This window comes from Falco naumanni, chromosome 8 (genome assembly GCF_017639655.2).
Source record: "Falco naumanni isolate bFalNau1 chromosome 8, bFalNau1.pat, whole genome shotgun sequence".
Taxonomy (NCBI): domain Eukaryota; kingdom Metazoa; phylum Chordata; class Aves; order Falconiformes; family Falconidae; genus Falco; species Falco naumanni.
The window spans coordinates 64,897,778-64,918,190 of record NC_054061.1 but is presented as its reverse complement, the minus strand read 5'-3'; the positions used below and the strand labels follow the sequence as shown (position 1 = coordinate 64,918,190).

The 20,413-nt window shown below is 40.9% G+C and overlaps 1 protein-coding gene across 4 annotated transcripts in view; it reads right to left on the bottom strand.

The window, feature by feature from the left end:
* SPATS2L (spermatogenesis associated serine rich 2 like) overlaps positions 1 to 20,413 on the bottom strand; it is an 85,450-nt gene that overhangs the window by 19,760 nt on the left and 45,277 nt on the right. For 3 of the 4 annotated variants that reach the window (XM_040605111.1, XM_040605110.1, XM_040605112.1), the window contains 5 exons: positions 13,470 to 13,578; positions 9,846 to 9,895; positions 8,643 to 8,883; positions 3,511 to 3,711; positions 2,976 to 3,111 (listed from right to left, as the gene is read on the bottom strand). In XM_040605111.1, coding sequence (XP_040461045.1) covers positions 2,976 to 3,111; positions 3,511 to 3,711; positions 8,643 to 8,883; positions 9,846 to 9,895; positions 13,470 to 13,578 — 737 coding nt within the window. The remainder of the gene's footprint in view (positions 1 to 2,975; positions 3,112 to 3,510; positions 3,712 to 8,642; positions 8,884 to 9,845; positions 9,896 to 13,469; positions 13,579 to 20,413) is intronic. The other variant, XM_040605113.1, reaches the window with a different exon arrangement.

Here is a 20,413-nt window from a genome sequence, read left to right as displayed (position 1 = left end):
TCCTTTCTGCGACTGGTAAAACCATTAAAAGAATACAAAAGTTATAAAGTCCAAAAAATTACCGACTCTTGATATGCAGCTTCGATTCTGACCTTGGCAGTAAATGCAAAAGGACGTAAAAAGGGTCTTTTATCCTATTGCCAAAGGAAGAAAAAGAACCCCAAGAGAGACAACAGAAGTAGTATGTGTTTCAGCATTCAGCTGCAAGGCAAGATTAAAGCTTCTGACTTCATTCAGCTTCAGTAAAACCCCTCAGGTGCTGACAGCCCTGTGCAAAGGAACCGGTTAAGCTCCCATCTAGGCTACAGCACCAAGCCCATTCAAGCATTCCCTGCAGTTCTGACCACACAGAGCACTTAGTTGGTGTTGCATGTTTCTCCCATGTACTTCTCAACCCATCCACACTCCAGCAGCAACTGGGAGAAGAACTTGCAAAAAGCTCTGGCATCACTATCACAAAGGAGAGCAGCAGATACCATTGTCACGCCCTTGCTTTTGGTTACCACATGGCCTTCTGGGGCAACAGTTCAGCTCAATTGCTTCGTGCTCCCTTGACAGGCAACTTGACTGTGCTGCAGTGAAATTCCTATGCCCAAGGAGGGCGATAAATATGCAAAAGGCTGTGTGCTCACTTAATTACCTTATCCTCTTGCTACCAGTAGTAATGCTTTGTTCAACTCAAACAAGGAAACTGCCATGTAAACAACACGAAGTAAATCATTCAGCCCAGGAATAAGACGTGGTGACTGTATGAGGTCTGAAGCTGTATGTATCGCTGGTACTGGTGATTTCTACTCAAATCCAATGAAGCTACAGCAGTTGGTAGCAAGTTTTTTTTTTGTAAATGAGGCACTAAAGACAGCTCTCATCATCTTTTCCAGAGTTTAAGCCACAAGGTCATATGAAATATCCCAAAACTGTTTTTAAGTTCAGCAAAGGTGTTAAGTCATGCATTTTACTGTTTAAACCAAATTTACCCTCCATTCATTTGAAGAAAAACTTAAGTTTTAGGCATATGGGCTGCCAAAAGCAAAGTAGCCCAAACTGAGATTGTCATAAACATGTCCTGATGTGATACTGTCCTTGTTGCAATGTTATGCTGCATGCGTTAAATTGCTTCTGTGAGGCCTGAATGTTCAGAGTACAGATCTGCTACATTCTAGAGCTTCTGGCAGACTCTACTCCAATAAATCAGCCACCGAAGCTGGTAGGAGGTAAAATTAAATTAAGCCTATTCAAGAGTCTTACAGACTATTTTTCATTATTTTAAGTCTACTTGGATTTACATAAGCTTTTGGGGTCATTTTCACCTATTAAGTAACACATTTTAGCTTTAGGCAAAAATATTTTAGTGTTTTTCAAGCTAAATCATGAATACTTGAAAAATCAAGAATTTCATTTCTGAATTCCTTAATATAGCACCTCCCCCTGCATTCTAGATCACGATAGAGTCCTAAGGCTGTTCCACGACCAGAGGGGCTACCATTTAAAGACTGAATTGACTGTGACTGCCTGCAATCATGTATTTTTAACAGTGTTACAGAAAAAAAAATAGAAAGAAAAAACCCGAGTGAGAACTACACAGCAAATGAGACCCAACTGTGAATTTACTCAGAGAAAAGGTCAGAGCCTTCTTAGCAGAAAGCATAAACATTTTATAAGTTTTCTAAAGTCATATGAAAACACCTCCCACAATTACCAAAAAAAGGTGCAAGAGGTTGATGAACTTGATTTTTCTATGCCAACTGCATAGAATTACTGCATTTTAGTTCGTAACCAAACAGCACTGCACTGGCTCCAGAGCACTGCTGACAACAATATGCAGTTTAGTACAACTGGCGATCGCAGCCCATGTCCACCGCGGTGCAGAGACAGAAGTTCTCCCAGCTAGACAGTAAGGTACTCCGGCAGCTCAGAGCAACAGAATCTACCACAAAATCAGCTCACTACTGCTTGGACCTTCCGCCTGTACACAAGCAGAGCCCCAGTGGCACTGAAGTCACTTTAGACACATCACAGAAGACAATGAAGTCCAGAGTTAACAAACTTCTGCCAATAGTACAGCACTTTCGCAAGATACGCTCATAAAAATACTACCAAATATTGTGGACAAATTAAGGGTGAAAGGTTTTTGTACTCTTCTGTGATTTGTAACCAAATCTTGTACATTTTAAAACAATTTCTTCTCTTTACTGCAACAGTGTATAATACACAGGTTTTATACAGCACCTGTGCTTAACAAAGGCCAAGTAAAACTCAAAACTAGAAAATATTTTTTAATGGTAAGTATACACAAAATATGCAACTTACTACTACAGCAATTATTTCTGCTATAAATTTTCAGAGGGCATATTCTGAAGATCAGAAATAACCAAAATTATAATGGAAAAAAAAATTAGAAAAAAGGGAGAGATAAAAGAATGAACTAGAGATGAGAAACAGAAATGAAGTGATAGACTGAAAAGTTGGAAGAAACTATGAAGGCAAGAAAAAAATAAATGGTGGGCTAAGAAGCAAAGATGGAAAATGAAGAGACAGTAAAGGACTGGCTGCCAAAGAAGATAAGATCAAAGAAGAGATTTAAAGAAGGTAAGATTTAAAGAGACTTCAGAAACCCCCCTAGGATGGGATTTTTAGAAGAGCTTTCCTTTGCTCAGATATGCTGCCACTGAACTGGATACAAAAGAATTAGGTCAAGATGGATCACTTTGGGCAGGGGGTGTGTGGGAAAACAGTGAGATTTTTTTCAAAGAACTGTAGTCTTGCCCCCTTTATGTATGTAAACATACAGTTACGCATACATTACTTCCTGGCTGGTGAGGAGTTACTTAATGGCACCACATTTTTTTTCTGATTAATCCAAATGATGCAAACAAATTAGAGTGTAAGTGACCCCTCCCCACCAATGTCAGTGGCCTAATTAGCCCCTCTGTTCTCAGGTGGTGCTAACAGATCTCTCAGGCTGCAATACCTACCAGCTGTGTAATTCTGCAAAAGCAGCTTTGATCTTCTTCACTGAATTATCCACTTCTTCTTTGATCATCATACGGTATCTGGTTAGAGAAACAGTGCAACGCTGCAAGTCTTTTACTGATTTTTCAATGTTCGGCCCTAAAATATAAAACAAAAATTGCATAGGAGTCAGAAAGCTGGTTTTGGCTTTTCTGAATGAGGGAGCAGGAATAATTCAACATGCTATTTGCCCAGATTAGCATGAAGCGGTTACTTCATGCTTTTCCATAGTACTCCTCAGTTTCTAGACCTGTTTACTCAAATCCATTCCCCAAATCCAATAAACGTTAGACCAGCACTATTATTTCAAATTAGCTATTTAAAATTTCATTTAATATAATGTTAAATAGACCATAGATTGTTCTACTCATTTTGTTATGCTGAAGACAATTCTGCTCTCACTTTACAGCACTTTTTCCATGTATGTGCTTTTTTTTTCTCCTAGAGGCCTTAGCTGCCTGATCACCCCGGCACACAGCAATCAGCAATCCAATTTACCTCTTTTTTTGACCGAATCTTCTGTCTTTGTTTCAAGCTGAGTTGTAGTACTGGATGATTTAACTGAGGAAGATTTTGACTTTGGCCTGCCTAGGTTACACTGGAGCTGAACCGATAACTGAAGAGACTCACGCTGTTCTACTCCATTCATATTCTTTGGGTTTAATTCCACAGATACTCTCTGGTGTTCTCGTTCTTTGTCTGCAAGAAAACATTAAGGTGGAAAACAGTGAGCTCTAAGATTAAGAAAGATATGAATCCTTAGATTACTGAGTCTGAATTACTTTTGTGTTTATACATGGGAAAAATCAAGTCGTTTTTTTCCACCGACCCACATTCTACAGAACCCCGGAAAGCCATGACAGAACAGAAACAAAATGGTTTTGGTTATCAAACGCTAATCTAAATACATCTATGTTTCAACAAAGGAAGTCTGCTAAGGAAAGCGTGAGACTTTAATGTCAATATATATACACATTTATAGTCTCACACACAAAAACCATTCATCATTTAATCAGCATTTTAAAAGCACTTTTTAAACATTAAACCCGAAATACTTATCTTGCCTGACTACACATTTCTATCAAAAGCAGCTGCTTCAACAGACCAAACAGGAAACGAAACAATGTCAAAATTAGGCTCCTGGGTTCAACAGCTTAGAGGGATAAGGTAACAACAATGCCTGAGCCTGTTTGGCTGCCACAAGATGACCTGGTTTTCTCTTTCCAAGACTCCAAAGGGATTCAAGATACCAGCATCAGGACAGAGGGACAAGCGGCTAAAGAATGGCTGTGAAAATTGACAGGTAAGGCCAGCTGCCATTACTGCCACCGTGAATTTTAGTTAAGGAAACCTGCATAGAAAATAATGTATTGTGTTAAATCATTTGTCTAATCTTGGTACTTGCTTTAACCAATGAGTGACAGTTTGTTCTGAAGGTTCTTTTTATGTATCACTTTATTCAGCTGATGTTGTGTGGCGCCTGGAGAAAAGGGGTTTACCAGATTAGCATCTGGATTATGCAGCCCACGGAGTGGGATTAACACTGCTGGGACTGAAGGGTACCACACCTGGACAGCTCTAGGATACCAGCTAGTGGTTTCTCTGTGCCCTGGCTGGGCACTAGGGTGGGTGTAAAGTACATTTTAGTTTCCATGGCAATCGCATAATGCCAGAGGAACAAGGGGGACCATTAGTGCCCATGTTTCTAAACCAGCTTTTGTTTATGGTGAGCCTGCAAACAGAAAAATAACTTACCTAAAACAGTATGTAAGAAAATAGCTAAAAAAGTTAAAGAAACTTGTGTATCTGCGAAAGCAAGAAACACCAGGTACGCAGCACTCTGACCATATCAAAGGTTTAATGCAGATACAGTCACACATAGCCAGGAACTGTTCTGACATAACTGCCATTAACCCTGTGCAACCCTGGCTGCATCTCACGCTAATGCAGATAGCTTTGATTTATAAAGAATGTTCTTTCTACTGTCATTTGAGGCTGGCCTTGCTAAATAACTCCAACAGATAGTTAGAAAGAAGCGGTTTATCAGCTAAGATACAGAGAATGGCCATGCCTATTTGATTCTGTCCCCAAGATTGGATCTTTTGAAATTTGTTGTTAAAGTGCAAATTTATTTACCGGATTTAATTAGCAGCTTTGGTATACTTGACAAGACAAAAAACCCTGACAGCTTCTTGCCTGAAGAAAGTTATCTAGAACAATGGCTATACTCTAAAAACTTTTAAGTCATCTTGTATCTGCTATATACTTTGACGCCGTTTCCTCCAAAACAACACATGAGCTATTTTGAAACCCAGCAGCAAGATGACCAGCGCAGCCTAGTGAGCAATACCTTAGCATGCTACAACTGAACTTTCAAATCTGATTGAAGACAATCAACACAATTAAAAACAGACTTCAGAAAGTCTGCATCAAATCTCTGAAGACCTGGACCAGCTAAGAAACATGTATAACAAAATCTAGGGACAAAGTCTCTCTCAAGTACTTGAAAGAGAAGTCAAAGGTTTGGGTAGCTACAGGTAAACTGTTGCAGGGTGCAGATGTGGTGGCTTGGAACTTAAGCACCAGTCTAATGTGTGACCTCCACTATATTTACTGTCAAGTAGCACCAGATCTGGCAGTAATAGCAGCAGCACCAAAAAAACTTGCTTTGAAATCTGCTGAGCTGCCATCTTTGAAATGAGCGGTTTATCTTTTTGAAACGGCTCATCATTCAAAACCTTTTAAACAAAGTGAACCTCATGGATTCTTTGGCTGAAAGAAGAAAAAAAAACCCCCACCTCCCTTGAGATCTAAACAGGAAGTTTGATGGATTCACTAAAAATCATCCTGCATGAAAAACAGTTCTGAAAAGTAGGAAAGAGATCAGTATCTGACTTGTATCTAGTTTTACCCAAGACCTTGCAGAAGTAATAGCATGGCAAGGCAACATGAGGTACCATTTCAGTGCACTCGCGCCCCTTCTTTACAAGGGCACGCACAGAAAGGGTAGCTCTCAAGTCCTTCTGACCCCCTGTTGCCAAGGCCTCTGAGAAGGAGAGTTGGAGAGTTTGTTCTGGTTATCATTTTCAAGTAGTCTGGTTTATTGGTGGCCTTTCCCCTTCAAGATATCGAGAGGGAGAGCCCCTGAACTCGTGCGTAGTTAAGTGAACACTCCCCAAGGCCCCCCGGGATGAGGCAGTTTAGCTTTCCAGGGCCTTAAATTCTGCGCTCCATTTTCTCTAGCAGGTCCTGACTTCCTATAGGAAACCATCAGAGCAGCAAGCACAGACTTCCCACAAAAAGAAAGATGGAAATAATGGCAAGAAATAAGCAGACCTGAACAAAAGGTAATAGCCACATATGTTTTCCCCTATCACCTTCTAGCATGGGACACGTCATGCAGAAACACCAGCTACACTGCATTGTCCCTTCTGGTCCCTGAAAGCCCATCCAGGCAGCCAGGATTTTACTGCTCCAAAATCCCAGACTGCGAGCTGGCATAAGCAAAGCTTCAACCCCATGTTCCTCGTGGGGAGGTAAGTGTAAAGGACTGTCTGCAGACACCTGACTAGGATGCTTCTAAGCGGTGAGCTGTCTGAAGGTGATGGTGAAATGACTACAGTAACATCAACTTGCTAGGAAAGGAACCAAAACAAACAAGCCAGAGAAGGACAACACAAAGGAGATTACAACACAGGAGGGAGGAAAATGGAACAGGTGCCTTTGGACCCACTTCAGCATTTCAGGCTGCTTTAGAACAGCCTGTGTGACTTGCTGAGGAACTCGAGGGACCCTGATCACCCTTCTCTTCTACTCAGCTCCATGCACTTCAGCACAAATTTAACAACATATACATAGGTGGCTTTTGACCTTAAGAAAGTAGCTATTATACTGGCTGCAAATACAAGGATTCTAGTGCAACTGAAAAGTGAAGAAACTCCTTCCTTCTCTGTATTGAAGACATTTCCAGGAACTTATTTTACTATGCAAGGGAAACTTTCATATGAAAGTTGCAGGTCTTCCTTTTGCTCCATTTCCTTTCCTTTTCTGCCTTGTTCTTTTATTTTCCCCCTTTCTCTCCCTGCTTTTGAAACAGGGAAAATATGTCAAAGCTCATTAAAAATTGTAAAGCTATGGTAGTAACTCCTTTGTCACTTATAAAACCAAAGAAAAATTATTTTTGCATAAACTTTTTGCCCTTGGTTATGTACAACTCTACGCTGTATATGTCAGAGAGGGAAAAAAACAAAAAAGGTCAATCCCAATACCACAGAAAAAGATCACTAAGAGCATGGGTACTCTTCTTGCACTCAGGTCTGTAACCCCTAGAAAACACCCCGTGCACAGACAATTCAGTTTATGTATCATTATTCATGCACGTATTGTTTCAAAAAAAGCAACTTTAAGAAGTTTGACATGGGAGCTTGAAATATTTATACCACAAATGTTTACATCTTGCACAGTAAGTGGCAAGAATGCTTTTAGTATAATGGAAAAACAGAATTTTCTGGCTTATGGCACATTCTATCCAACGTAAGCGGGAGTCTTTAGCAAGGGTGAGAAAAGTATCTCTGATTCTTTGTGAGGCACCAAATTCTCAAGACAGTGTTTCTTGATAAATAGTTTGCTATTTGGCTGCTATAGATTTCAGTTTCCATTTATTTGACCGGAGGTTGGAATCACCAAAATCATCTGGAAGCAGCACAAAACTCATTTCAGGACAGTTACCCATTTGGCACATTGCTTTAAAAGGTGGTTTGAAAGCTGTATTTTCAACCATGGAAAAAGGGATTTCAAGGGAAGTTCTTTTAATGCAGTCTTACCTACTACTTAAGACACAGGAAGAATACACTAACAGCAGCAATGATCTAGGGCTGTCAGAAGCTGACTTGTGAAGAGTTGAAAAAAGATTACCAGTACTGACAGCAATTAAATACGAGCTTTATGAGGGCATACTTTAAGACAAAAGCTTTCACAGAGCTTCTCCCCCAGAGGAGAAGGTTTGTTTTCATTGATGTTGCTACAATCATAACTATGTATGTACTACAACCCAGTGGGGAAGAGCTTTTTTGCATTATTGCCCCCCGGCCCCGAGTTTCAGAATCAGTATGTAGAACCCAGCAGAAACGTGTGTATACTAAACAGCTACCAGACTGCCTTCCCTGTCAGGGAAAGCCAGTGGAGATCTACTGTGACTAGCCTAGTCTGGACTAGGCAATAAAGAAATTCCTGTAATACGCCACAAGCTCACAACTGCTCAGATGGCTGTGCTCCAGATGAGGGACTTCATCCCTTTGTCACCATTTTACACTCAAGCCATTCTCTAACCCTGCATTCTTCTCTACTTCCATCTGTAATGCTGTTTTATCAGCTGGGACCCTAATTGTAGTTTGATCCTCTAGGGGAAAAAAAAATAATTTGCAAGGAAACCTACTGCAAGGCAAATTGTGCCCAGATACAGATCTACTTGCCTGATTTTAATAGCTACGTGCACCATTTTGCACAACCACCTCTCTCCAGCTTCTCTTTATTATATTCTACTTCATGGCAATAAAAATATCACAATCTTTATGTAACTGGGGGCTTGACTATCACCAGTTAAAAAGGTGTCTTGTGTGAGATTAACTGACCTGTGATTTCTGGACAGAGCAGCGCGGACTCTACAAATCCTGAGCCTTTGCTCTCAAGAGGAATGGCTTTCAGTTTCAGATTGGCAGAACCACTGCAAGAGTTGTCCTTTGAGCATCCATTCAGATGGCAGTCATATATTCCCTGGGGCTCTTGAGACGCCTTCTCAGGTCCACCATTCTTGTTTTTAGGATCTTTATTGCCCTGGTGCTGTTTAGATTTGCTTCTTTTTCTCCTATTGTTCTAAATGGAGAAATATTGCAAGAACAGAGACATCACTCAGTGCAACTCAGAAACTCAAAATATAATCAGTAAATCCTCCATGCTCTTAAAATGCCATACAAGTGGCATCAGCATAATGCCATTTACAGGCCATGCTGTGCTATACTGCACATTGCACCTGTTCAGCTGAATATATATAACTAGTTTCCAGCAAACCCCAAACCGGTTTTCCCCTTCCTTCCACACAAAACACTTGTGTTGGAAAATGGTAACAGAGCCTCTGCTAAGATACTGCTCAAAATGTTTCCAGTCACTTAGGATAATCAGTTCCTAACCACCCAGGGGACATCCACACAGCAACACGGACAAACCCGTAAGGCATCACACTAATCAGGCAGAAAGTGATCACAGAGGACACTGGCTGGTCACCGCCACTGTAGCTCTCCCAGCCATAAAGAGGAGCCTCCACGACAAGCGACTCGCAGGGCAGCCTCCTGGTATAGCTCTGGCTTGGAGATACGTAAGCATGGAGATCATCCCAAACACATACTTGAAGTATCAGACTTGATAGTGTCACGAATGCATGACTCCTAGGCATGCTTTTTTACACCTGGCAGCAAAAACTCTCAGCACTGTAAGTGGCTATCAGTATCCAGGATGCAAATGGTTATTAGAAGTGTTTCTGCACATGAGCTGTTTCGGGATTTGTTCTGTACTTGTCCAGGGTCTGGCTCTCACACATGTGTATACACATGTGCCGTCCCAGAAATTCTCTCACAACACTGGGCTAGAGAGATAGCAACAGATGAACAGGATTAAAAATAATACACATTTGCTTTCACGTATTCTGACTACAGGTGTGAATGAAACCACCTGTGTTAACAAAGGCAGACAAAGGACTGGCCAAAAGAGAAGTTCTACATTCAGCTACAGACGGCTAATAAATGGTCTGAATGCTTTGGTCCTCAAGACCATGTTCTTACCTTCTTCTTCCCTGTCATATTCCATTCCTTTAGAACCTGAGCTGCGCTGCCTAAAGAAAGGAAAGATAAAAACATTTCAGCAAAAGTTCAGCTATGAGAAAGAACAAGTGTGTTCAAGAACAGTTTCTAGTTTCCTAGCTGAGCAGCACTTCTGTCTCTTGTGAATTCTCTTGTGTGGAAGAACAAGCTGGGTACTGTTGTCTTTCTCCTTTTTAGTTACCTGTTTTATTTGATTACACTGCTTGGCACTACTGCTTTTTATGGCCTTCATCCCACAGTGATGAAGTGGGTGCCTAACTTGAAGTACTAGTGTAAGTCCCAGAAAAAAACTCAGCACTCAAATCTCGTCCGAAAAGGGAAGCATCTCAGCACCCCAGTATAAACACTGGGTAAACTAGATAATCTCCCCTGACTCCAGGGCTTCTGAATGCTTTTTAATCTTTTGTTGACATTTTTATCATATACTTCCTATGCATTATCTGTCATACTCAGAAGATGTAAGAACATAAAAATGAAGACTTAATTAGCACCCAAAAGAGTAATTTTGTGGACTCCTGAAGAAATTCTCTATCACACATAGAGTAAACCAAGGCCTGGCAGGAAAAAAAAAAAAAAAAAAAAAAAAGGTTCAAGTTTATACTGAAAAATTACTCCAGTTTTGTATACTTGAAATTCTGTCTGCCAGCCCTAGCGAGTTGGTTAGACAAATTTATGGAACACAGCAAGCAGAGCATTGGTCAGACCAGTGCCAGCTGCCATGTGAGAAGAAAACTAACTCTCCTGCATCTGGTTAACATCATTATTTTGTTCTCCTGGACCCTAAAGCTGAAAATAGATGCTCGTGGTAAGCATGCAGTCTACATCATCATCCAAACTACTATGGCAGTACCCACCACAATAACCCTTTTAATTGCGACCACGTGAAAGGTCTTCCTGCTTGAATTCAAGAATCACATTATCATCACTGCATAATTCTAGTAAACGTTCACTTCTTATCCTTTCCAAATGGGTTTCATACTCAGCCATTCTTCTCACATATTTCAGCGAACTCTTGACAATATTAGTATTAAGAAGAAATGCTGTTTTCAGATCACCGTGAGTTGTTAAATTGCATTCAGCCAAAGATGTGTGAGGTTTTCAAATGTACCAGAATTATTTTTCTATCACAATAATCCAGACCCAAGATTATCTGGTGTCACACACATTAGAAGAGATTACATGACTTGCTAGCAGTCCTCAACCTAATTTGTTAAATTGTGAAAACACGTGTACGGAATCCCAAGCTGTATTATTTCCTAGATGGCATGACAATGCAGACAGAAGGCTAAGAAAACTTACGTGTGTAACTGTACATGTATCTACATTTAGTTACACATATACACATTTCGGTACATATAAATACAATAGCCTCTCCTAAAGGTATGCCATCTTTTGATAGACACCATGTTTCGGTATGAAGAAATAAACCCAGACATCTTACTGCCCATTTTACTCCATGCTGCTGAAAATACACGCTTTCATTTGACAGCTTCGTTAACTGCTTTCACAGTATCGTCCAACACTTTTTGTGTTGGCTGGTGTTGTCTTAGCTTCGCTTCCCTCAGCTTCCCCGTGAATACTATGTGTGGTTAAGGGTTGTTTTAGGGATTCACCCAACCAACCCCCACTTCTTCCTGCTGGAAATGTACTAACTGTGCAAGTCCCAAAGCCCTCTTTCAAATCCACCAGTATATTTTCTTGAACACATCTACAAAGCAGCTAAACAGACCTTCTGATTATGCTTAATTATGTAAACACTAACACAGCAAATAGAACATCTGAACCACTATTTTATTTAACTCACATTTCACACATAGAAGTAAATTCACAATAGAGACATTGCCTATATGCCACTCCAGATATGAAGGAAGATAGGAGATGATTTCAGGAAACTACATTTAGATGTTTCCTGCTTCAGTGTGCAGCACCTCTGAGAAAAGCACTGAGTGGAGGTGCTCAGCCTTTTCACTCAGTATGGCCCTCCCTGTGTTTTTCGTTGCATGCAGCAATGCATTCTCTGTGATTGTGGTATTGCCATCTTAGCAATTTTTGCCATTCACATGAAAAGATACTCGAAGCGCTAGATTCATTCTATCCACAGTGGCAGCTGAACAGACTCCTCGTCTTAAGCTGTTTCCAGACAGCAACAAACGTCTGCTTTTTCAAATGCTCACTTGCAGAGACCTTCTGAGCTAAAGGCACAACGATCATAAATGGGTGACATTCAAACAAAGATCATCTGAACTCAGGTCACAACAGCCTACTTTTCTTCAAGACGTTGTTGCACTCCTGCAAGGCTTGCTTTTGCCCTGTTTCTTCCTCACAGCAGATGATGGCCAGCACATGGCTATGGAGCACATCCTCTTTTGAGGAGCCACTGGAAACAACTCATAGACCACAAACGAGCAATGGTAACTCAAGACAAAATAGACTGAATGAAAATAACTTACTGAATAATCACGGAGCAACCCTCCACTACTTTCCCCAGAACATATAACACAGGAAAACAGAATTTTTGTTAAATATATCATATTTTCCTTTCTCTGTGTGTGTGTGTGCAAACTTCGATTTCCACACGCCTATCAGAACTTGACTGTGCAGAGGCCTGAATCAAGAGGCACCTTAAAGATCTGATGGAAGAATTCTGATGCACTTATAAACAGTCCAGTTTGCTTGCATCTGCTTTTTGCATATTGGTAATTCCTAGCACATCATGATATTTTTTGGCTGATACATTTTACTAAATTAATCCAAACAAAACCCGAAACTATTCTGAAGTAGAATAGATATGAAATAAGCAACCTGGTGAGATGGCCAATCAACACTACAAGGCATTTTTAAGATATCCAGGGCTTTTGAGACCACTGAACTTCCGGTATCTTTTAAGCAGCCCTGAGCTACAAAGATTTTGAGAGGAGTCGATCAAGGTATGCTCTTATTCTTGCAAAGGGTTTCTCACAGACTTTGGTGAAAGCTCAAAATACTTGCCATTATGTATTTATCAGAAAAGTGTTATTTAAATAAAAGTGACCTTTCATTAGAGGTAGTCTCATGATGCAAGATAAAAACTCAGGTCCAGATTTAGAATGGTTTGAACTTTCAATGGAGTCTTGGTTCAGCCATTCTAAATATCAAGGCTATTTGCAGAATTCAGATGGAGGTTTGAATGTCAATGTATGCATCAAGTTTGGGGTTTTAGGGGCCTGGTTATCTGCTGCTTTAGAACTATCTCAAATTCTTACTAGTATCTTCAATATTAAATCGTGTTCTGAATTATTTACTTTAAAGAGCATTAACTCTCATGCAGAATAAAGAAGGTCTGCAACAAGAATGACGCCAAAAATTGGCAAAGTTGGGTAGCACAGATAAACAGCCATGTCAAACTCACACTGTGAAGAAGTAAAGATGCAGACAGAAGGATCGATTATAGAAAGTACATTGGTTTTTGTGGTGTTTTTTTAAGTGTCACAATCATCTCAAATTCAGCAGAACAACAGAATATATTTTGAGCCACTAGAGACAATGAATAATTTAGCATGCAATTGAATCCCTCGTGCCTTAGTGGAAAAGGTACACTGTACTCACCATCCATGAAAGCTTGAACAGCCTTGTCTACGTTGTTATCAAACTGCTGCAACACCAGAACTATCTCATTATTGCTTTTGTTTGGAACAATTGATCGGATTGCATTGATCTGGAAGGAAAAAAACAAACAACCCAGACAATAATGTATGGGTTTACCATACTCCTTTACACAACAAGGTACCCCTGTGCCAACGCATGTTTGCTATATAAATGCACGTTATACCTGACATGCTCACAAGTATATAACAATGTATCTGTATGAAGAAATACCCATCCACTCCTCACCCAGCCCACAGAAATAACAAAAAGAATTGCTTCAAGAGACTAAATCATGGAACTGGTAGTCAGCAAGCCTGGAACCAGATCCTACCCTCAGTCACAGAAGGAGAACTCGCTTAACTAAACTGACAGAAATTGGCCTTACGCTTCTTCCCCAAATGCTCTATTTGCTGCCAAGCAACTCCATAAGACACATCACCTATACAAACTTAGGGAGTACACTACTTCAACAAGGCTGTTGCATGGCCTTGTTAGATCAACGTTATGAGTGGTGGGGGTTTTTTTGACATCTGGAAAACAGTCATATGCATGAAAACAGTCGCAGGCTAAAAGAAAACAGTATCCTTTTTAAAAGCTTTAGTGGCTGCTCAGCATAATTTCAGCTTGCTCTTCCATATATATGTGACCAGGAAGCTCGTGTAACAAAATCCTGTTGTGAAGCCAAATGCTTCCTTCAGGAAACTCTCCTGATGGATGAGGTGTTACACCCACAGATGCTCCTGGCATGCCATGCTTCAATGCAAAAATACCATTTGCTACTGCCATATTGTCTTCAGCACCCATTCATACCAAACAGTAATTCAATCCGCTATATTTTCAGTAAAATATTCCTACTGGAATCATGTTGATGATTTACTTTCTCATGCCCATGTAATATAGCTGAAAGTAAATAGTTACATGAAACTTAATTACTGTATTGTTTTAATACTGACAAGGTACTAGGTAGTATCAAAATAAAAATATTTAAACATAATTAGCAAACCTAACAAAAACCTATCATAGTAGTCTGAAAGAACCAAGAGAAACTGTTCCCAGACTAGTTGTTCCAAATCAGCTATTTGAGCTTCTGCATCAAGCTATCCAGCATGAATCTGCTATTAAAAACTTGTTATGGCACTGCAAATGTTTATCCGGCATCCTTCTTTGCCCTCTTTCTGTAGGAATACATCCTTGCTTAGAGTGTACTTTATTTATTGCATCACAATGCCATCATGCTAATTTCTGACTGTGAAGCACTACTGGTCTTTTTATTGTACTGTGGAATAAAATTGTGAAAAAATAATAGGTGAAGATAGATCTATTTAAGGGAACCAGGCTGGCTTACATGGTGAGAGCATTTACTTGTCTTAGCTGTTCATTTAGATGCTGAAAACCAATCTTTCTAGGTTCCCTCTATGGAGTCTTCATCAGTGGAGAAAACGGAAGTTGAATGAGAACACTTCAGTGCTCAGATTTATGATCAAACATCTTATTTTGCTGTAGTATGTTCACCCGACCCCTTGCCCACTGCATTTCCCTGTCCCAGATACGAACATAAGCCATGGCTCGCTTCAGGGTCTGTCAGTGCACAGCGCCTGCGGCTCCAACTCACCACGCCTGCCAGCCTCAGCTTCTGCACCACGGAAGGCTGACACTTGCTTCAGCTAAACGCGCATGGGATGGGACCTCCAGGAGGATGCTGTCCAGATGAGCTCATCTCTTCCACTGCGTGAGGAAGGCCACTTTCTGACTTCAGCACACCCCCTTAGTACGATTTACTCTGCTCCTCTCCATCACCCTATCACACACCTCTGCAGCATCACGTTTCCCCCAACACATCTCCAGTAGCAAGTCTAGCCTTGGACGGCTTAGGTTTAGAGAGCACCGAGTCGAACTCCTCGTCTGCTTCCCACGGACCCTTTCCAAAGGCCTGCATAATCGCGCGTCTACCATGGCCACCCCACGCCTGGGCAAGGCTCGCCCACCAGCACAGGTGCCTCTCTGTCGGAGGCCCGGGCAGGCCAGAGGCTGTCCAGAAAACCTCCGCCTGCCCAGCCGCTCGGTGCCCCCCAGCCGGCGTGCACGTGTGGGAGGGGGCGGCCGGACAGCCCTCGGGCTCTGCAGGCGCTCCAGGAGAACCGGCCCACCGGCAGGGCGCAGAGAAAGCCCTGGGGAAAGGGGCTTTTTCATCTTCTGACTGCGGGCACTGGCATGCTATTTACTGATAAAGCTGCAGCAAGTGTGAACTGAACGGGGTCCGCAGCGATACCAGTTGGCAAAGAAACGAGGGCAGAGGAGGCCACAAGCTGCAGTCCGTTCCACGTTCAGGCCGGAGCTGCCAAACATTCCCACCGTGTGGATTACAACTTCAAATTCTCACCAAAATCTCCCCTCTTCTTTCACAGTCCCACGGATCATCTCTCTGCCTACTCAAGACTGTGTAATGTCCTTGTGGCAAGTGCTCACAGGAAAAACAGTAACAGGCAACACCTAGTGTATTCTAACCTTCTTTAAATACAAGCACGGGAATCTCACATAGCTTCTAGGTCCTTCTTTGCTATGAAAGGTCTGGAAGCCTCAAGAAGCATCTGGAAACAACAAAGTGAGGCCAAGACCACAGGATGGATTCAGGCAACTTGCCACACACTGCAATTTGGAAACTTCTTAAAGACATTAAGAACGACATCTGTGCGGTGGAGAGCACTGACACACAAGAACTCGACCAGACAGACAATATTTTAGACTACAGGATCTACTGAAGATTTTGTCTGCACTGTGTGGTCTTTGTTAAGAAATTTTTGATTAATAGAAAAACCAGAGTTAAAAGCCAAACTGTGCTTCATACAACCAGTACTATGATTAAATACAAAAAGGTTATGGAAACATTCTAGTTGTGGCGATAACCCAAAAAAAGCAAGATGATGATCTTAAGAAGAATGCTCGCCAATACAGAGAAAAGAAATTAAGCATATGACCAACACTATGGACACAGTCCCATTTTAGTTGGACTACATAAAAAAATACAATTTAGGGAACATCAACGTACTGCAGAGCTCAACAGTCCTGCCGCCAAACCCCAAGAATATCCTTTGTTGCATGTTATACAAAACATACATTTTTTTTTATTTTTCCATTTAGAAAATAGAAAAATTAAGAAGTCTCATAAAAAAAAAAGTCCTTCAGGAAAAGAACATCAGATTGCTAAGTAAAACATCCAGGACTTAGGAAATTCCAAATCAGAAGTTGCTTACACTTTCTTAATCTGCCTCACTTGTATATGTATGTTACGACACCCAGGACACCCACAAGCTATTAGTGTCTCTGCTTTCCAGATTTCTGCAGTGACTTAGGTGGGATAAGACAGATGAAAACTAAAATTTGCAACCACTAGCATAAGTCACTACTAAGAAAAAAATTAATAATATAGGTACTGCTCTGTTCAGAAACAACAAAAGCAGATATAAACCCAGAATTCCATCAGAGTAGAAATCCCAGAAGGTTCTGTACTGAGGTAAAATATTTAGTCTTAAAAATGGAATATTCCATTTAGGAATACAATGGAATAACGTTACCATACTTCTTCTGGAATTTCAAAGACAGACTGATCTGTGTGCCAAACATTGTGTCTCCAACATATGCGCTGTTTGACTTTTTCATCCAGAATACACTGGAAATCTTGTACACAGGCAATGAAAAAAATCAGTAATTTCTGGACATCCAGAAATTATTGACAAAAGGCTACAGGTCTTAAATTGTGACCTGGCAGTATATCTGGGAGGAGGACAAGGCGTTGTTGAGGGAGACTATGCCATGTGACAGCCTCAGCATAGAAATGCAGATTTCATAGTCCCCAATACCCATCTCTTAGCCCTTTCACCCTGGTTTCAAAAATATGTGTATATTTCCATGTTTGAAGCTCAGGTCTGTCCCCGTGTGCAAAATGCATCTATATATTTCTGGAAGGGGGCATAGCAATAAAAAAAAAAAAAAAAAAGCCAAATGGAGGGGTAGATAACCTTCCTGACAGTCGAAGTCTAGGAAAAATGCACTTCTACAGATGAAGGTCATAAGAGACTTATCATAGACTGTGATGGACAGAGGCACAGCAAAGCTCCAGAAACGCCTGACAAACACAAGATGACAAGTGGGAGATATCTTAAAGGGGTGGATGAGAGCTGGATCTAGGCAGCCCAGGTATACTGGCACCTCTCTGGTTCACCTGCTAGTTCAGGTGACAAACCAGCCCTTTTGCTAGTACAACTATACATCTCAACTGCTTACAAGTCTCCAGTTGCTTGAGAGAAGTCAATCACTTCCCAGTCCAAAAAAATATACAGAGCACATTTTGATTAAAGGTGTGATAGGGTGATTCCAGGGCAAGAGGCAATTCCCAACTTCATCTCTAAACTTAGAAGTCCTCAAACTTACAAGAACATCCATCTACTCAACATGTAAACAACAGATTACAAAACTAGAATAATCCAATATAGTATGACTTCACATTAACAAATTCCTTCTAAAAAACATTTAAGATGCTAAAGGATGAAAAAAAAAAAAGTCCAAGAGCCAAAGAATCTCCTAACACGCAGTGCTACTGCATTAATACCCAACAGTGTGCAAGAACAAACTCACGGCAGTCTACTGTATTAGATTTATTCCCATGTGTGTGGGAGAAACCAGCTCTTTTCCTACTCACTGAAACCTGATCATGGGAATAACATTACCAGACAGACTGCAGGGAAGTCAACTATTTTAACGATTTTGTGATTCACCCTGTCTTTATCTTGTGTAGATTCCCAGTGAACTTCTGTCATCATCTGGATGCTAGACAAGCATTCTGGGACACTAAGAGAATTCAGTAACATACCTTCTAAACCAGAGATAACTGGTGTTAATGTCAGCATTGGCTGAGAAGCTGTCACTGACAGCAGTGAAATTCCTGGGAGCCTCACCGGAAAGCACATTCCTTTGTTTACTACCAAGATGACTTGCTTAGACTTTCAGCTTACAAAAGCTACTTTAAAGCGGTCACGGATCTAAAATATAAAGCTGTGATCTTGAAAAAAAGCTGCGTATGCTCAAAAACATGGAAGGCAGAATCCACATCCACCTCCATTTAAACCCACGATCCAGAGACCTGCCTTGCAAGCATGCATTTAATTCCTGTGGACCTAGCTACTCTTTTGGATAAGGCTACAGTTAGTTCAAAGTTTAAGACTTTTAATCACTTTTCTGAGCTGAAGTCTTAAGTGCATACTCAACCTGAAACGCTTGCTCAAACCCTGTTAAAGTTGCCGCAATGTGAGCCAGGTTGTGTCTCGGGACGAGAATTCCACAGTCATGAGGTTGTTTTTATCAGTCTCTTACACAAATTGCTGAGGACTGACCAGAAGTGATTTCAAAATTGAAAAAGGTTCCAAGCCCCCTCAGATAAGCTGTTTCTACCTCAAAATAAAATCCCCAAGGTCTGATCAGATCTACTAGACTATTTTTTTGAGGATTACTGTTAAACTACAGGCAAGCTCACTTGGGGCAAATTTACAGGAGAGGACACCGAGAGTCTAACCTCTCATGGTACCTTAATTAAGTCCTCACGGAACACCCGTTTCATTAGACTTTCCTGATAAATCAAACTCAAAAAGAAATAGAACCTGCCTGGAAGTTGCGACAGCAGACTACCTACTCCACACCCAGAACCAAGCCAACGCTGCTCCGTGTTCCTTTGAGTCCTTTAGGTTCTCTGTCAAGTTTCAAATGGTTCCCAGGCAACTGTTAACAACATGGAATCAATTGCTGCCTGTTTGCTGCTCTACTCCATCTGCTACCCCTTGGCATCATCTCAAAGAGGATGTTTCTGGTGAGTAAGTAACATATCTGGGGCTCACAAAATTTGTTTATATATTTTGACACAGTGACAAATTAAACTTCTTTGCTGAAAGCTCACAGCTGTTCTGAAACCCCTGAACTCAGCTGCTCTAGTCTCCTATAAGTAAGTAAATCACTATTATGGTCACTTACTCAGAAATACTCTTCCTTATGCTTGGATAGGAACACCAACACAGTTCCACCTTCACTTTGTACTAAAGACTAGGGTCAACAGATTTGCTTTAAGTTAGGAATTAAATTAATTCAGAAGAATGGTTATCAATGAATACATGGACATTTTCCTACTTCATTTGTACTCAGTAGCATATCTTTACGTACACATATAGACCATACATACCCCTGCAGCTGAGGCCAGGTGGCAGCGCAGCCACATTCAGCTAGAGTACACCTCCAGCTGGGGCTGACCCAGATCCTGCAGGAGAAGCAAGGGAAGGAGGGCTGTCTGCAGAACTCTGCTGGTTTCTGTATCTAGGAATTTAGCATTAGCAGACATCCTGGCTACATTAATCAGGAAAAAGCATTTTAAAAACACTTCACGACAGAATTTTTTTAAGGGTTTGAAAACTCCTACGCGAACATATTTCATAAATACAGTTTGGCTTTGCTGCATTAAGAGCCAATTTCTTAAGTTGCAGACATTTTTCCAGAAGCTTTACTAACGGAGTTCATCACAACACACTGAACAAGTGCTGTTAACACCCTGTTTGAGCGTAACACCACCTTTTATCATGTCTTCACCTCTCTTTCCACTACATGACCTGTTTGTCACACCGATACCTTCAGATCATTTATCCCCAACAAACACAAAACAAATTCTACCTGCTGCAGTAAACTACTTTAGGCAATCATCATGGACTTACTACATCACCCCTGTCCCCCAAATCTGCAAACTAATTACATGGAAAAATCAGGTATTTCAGAAATCCTGAAAGAACATATTAAAAGGTTTGGCTCAGTAAGAACTGTTCTGCTTGAGTAATGACAGTACTATTTACAGATCTGAACCTACAATATCTTCA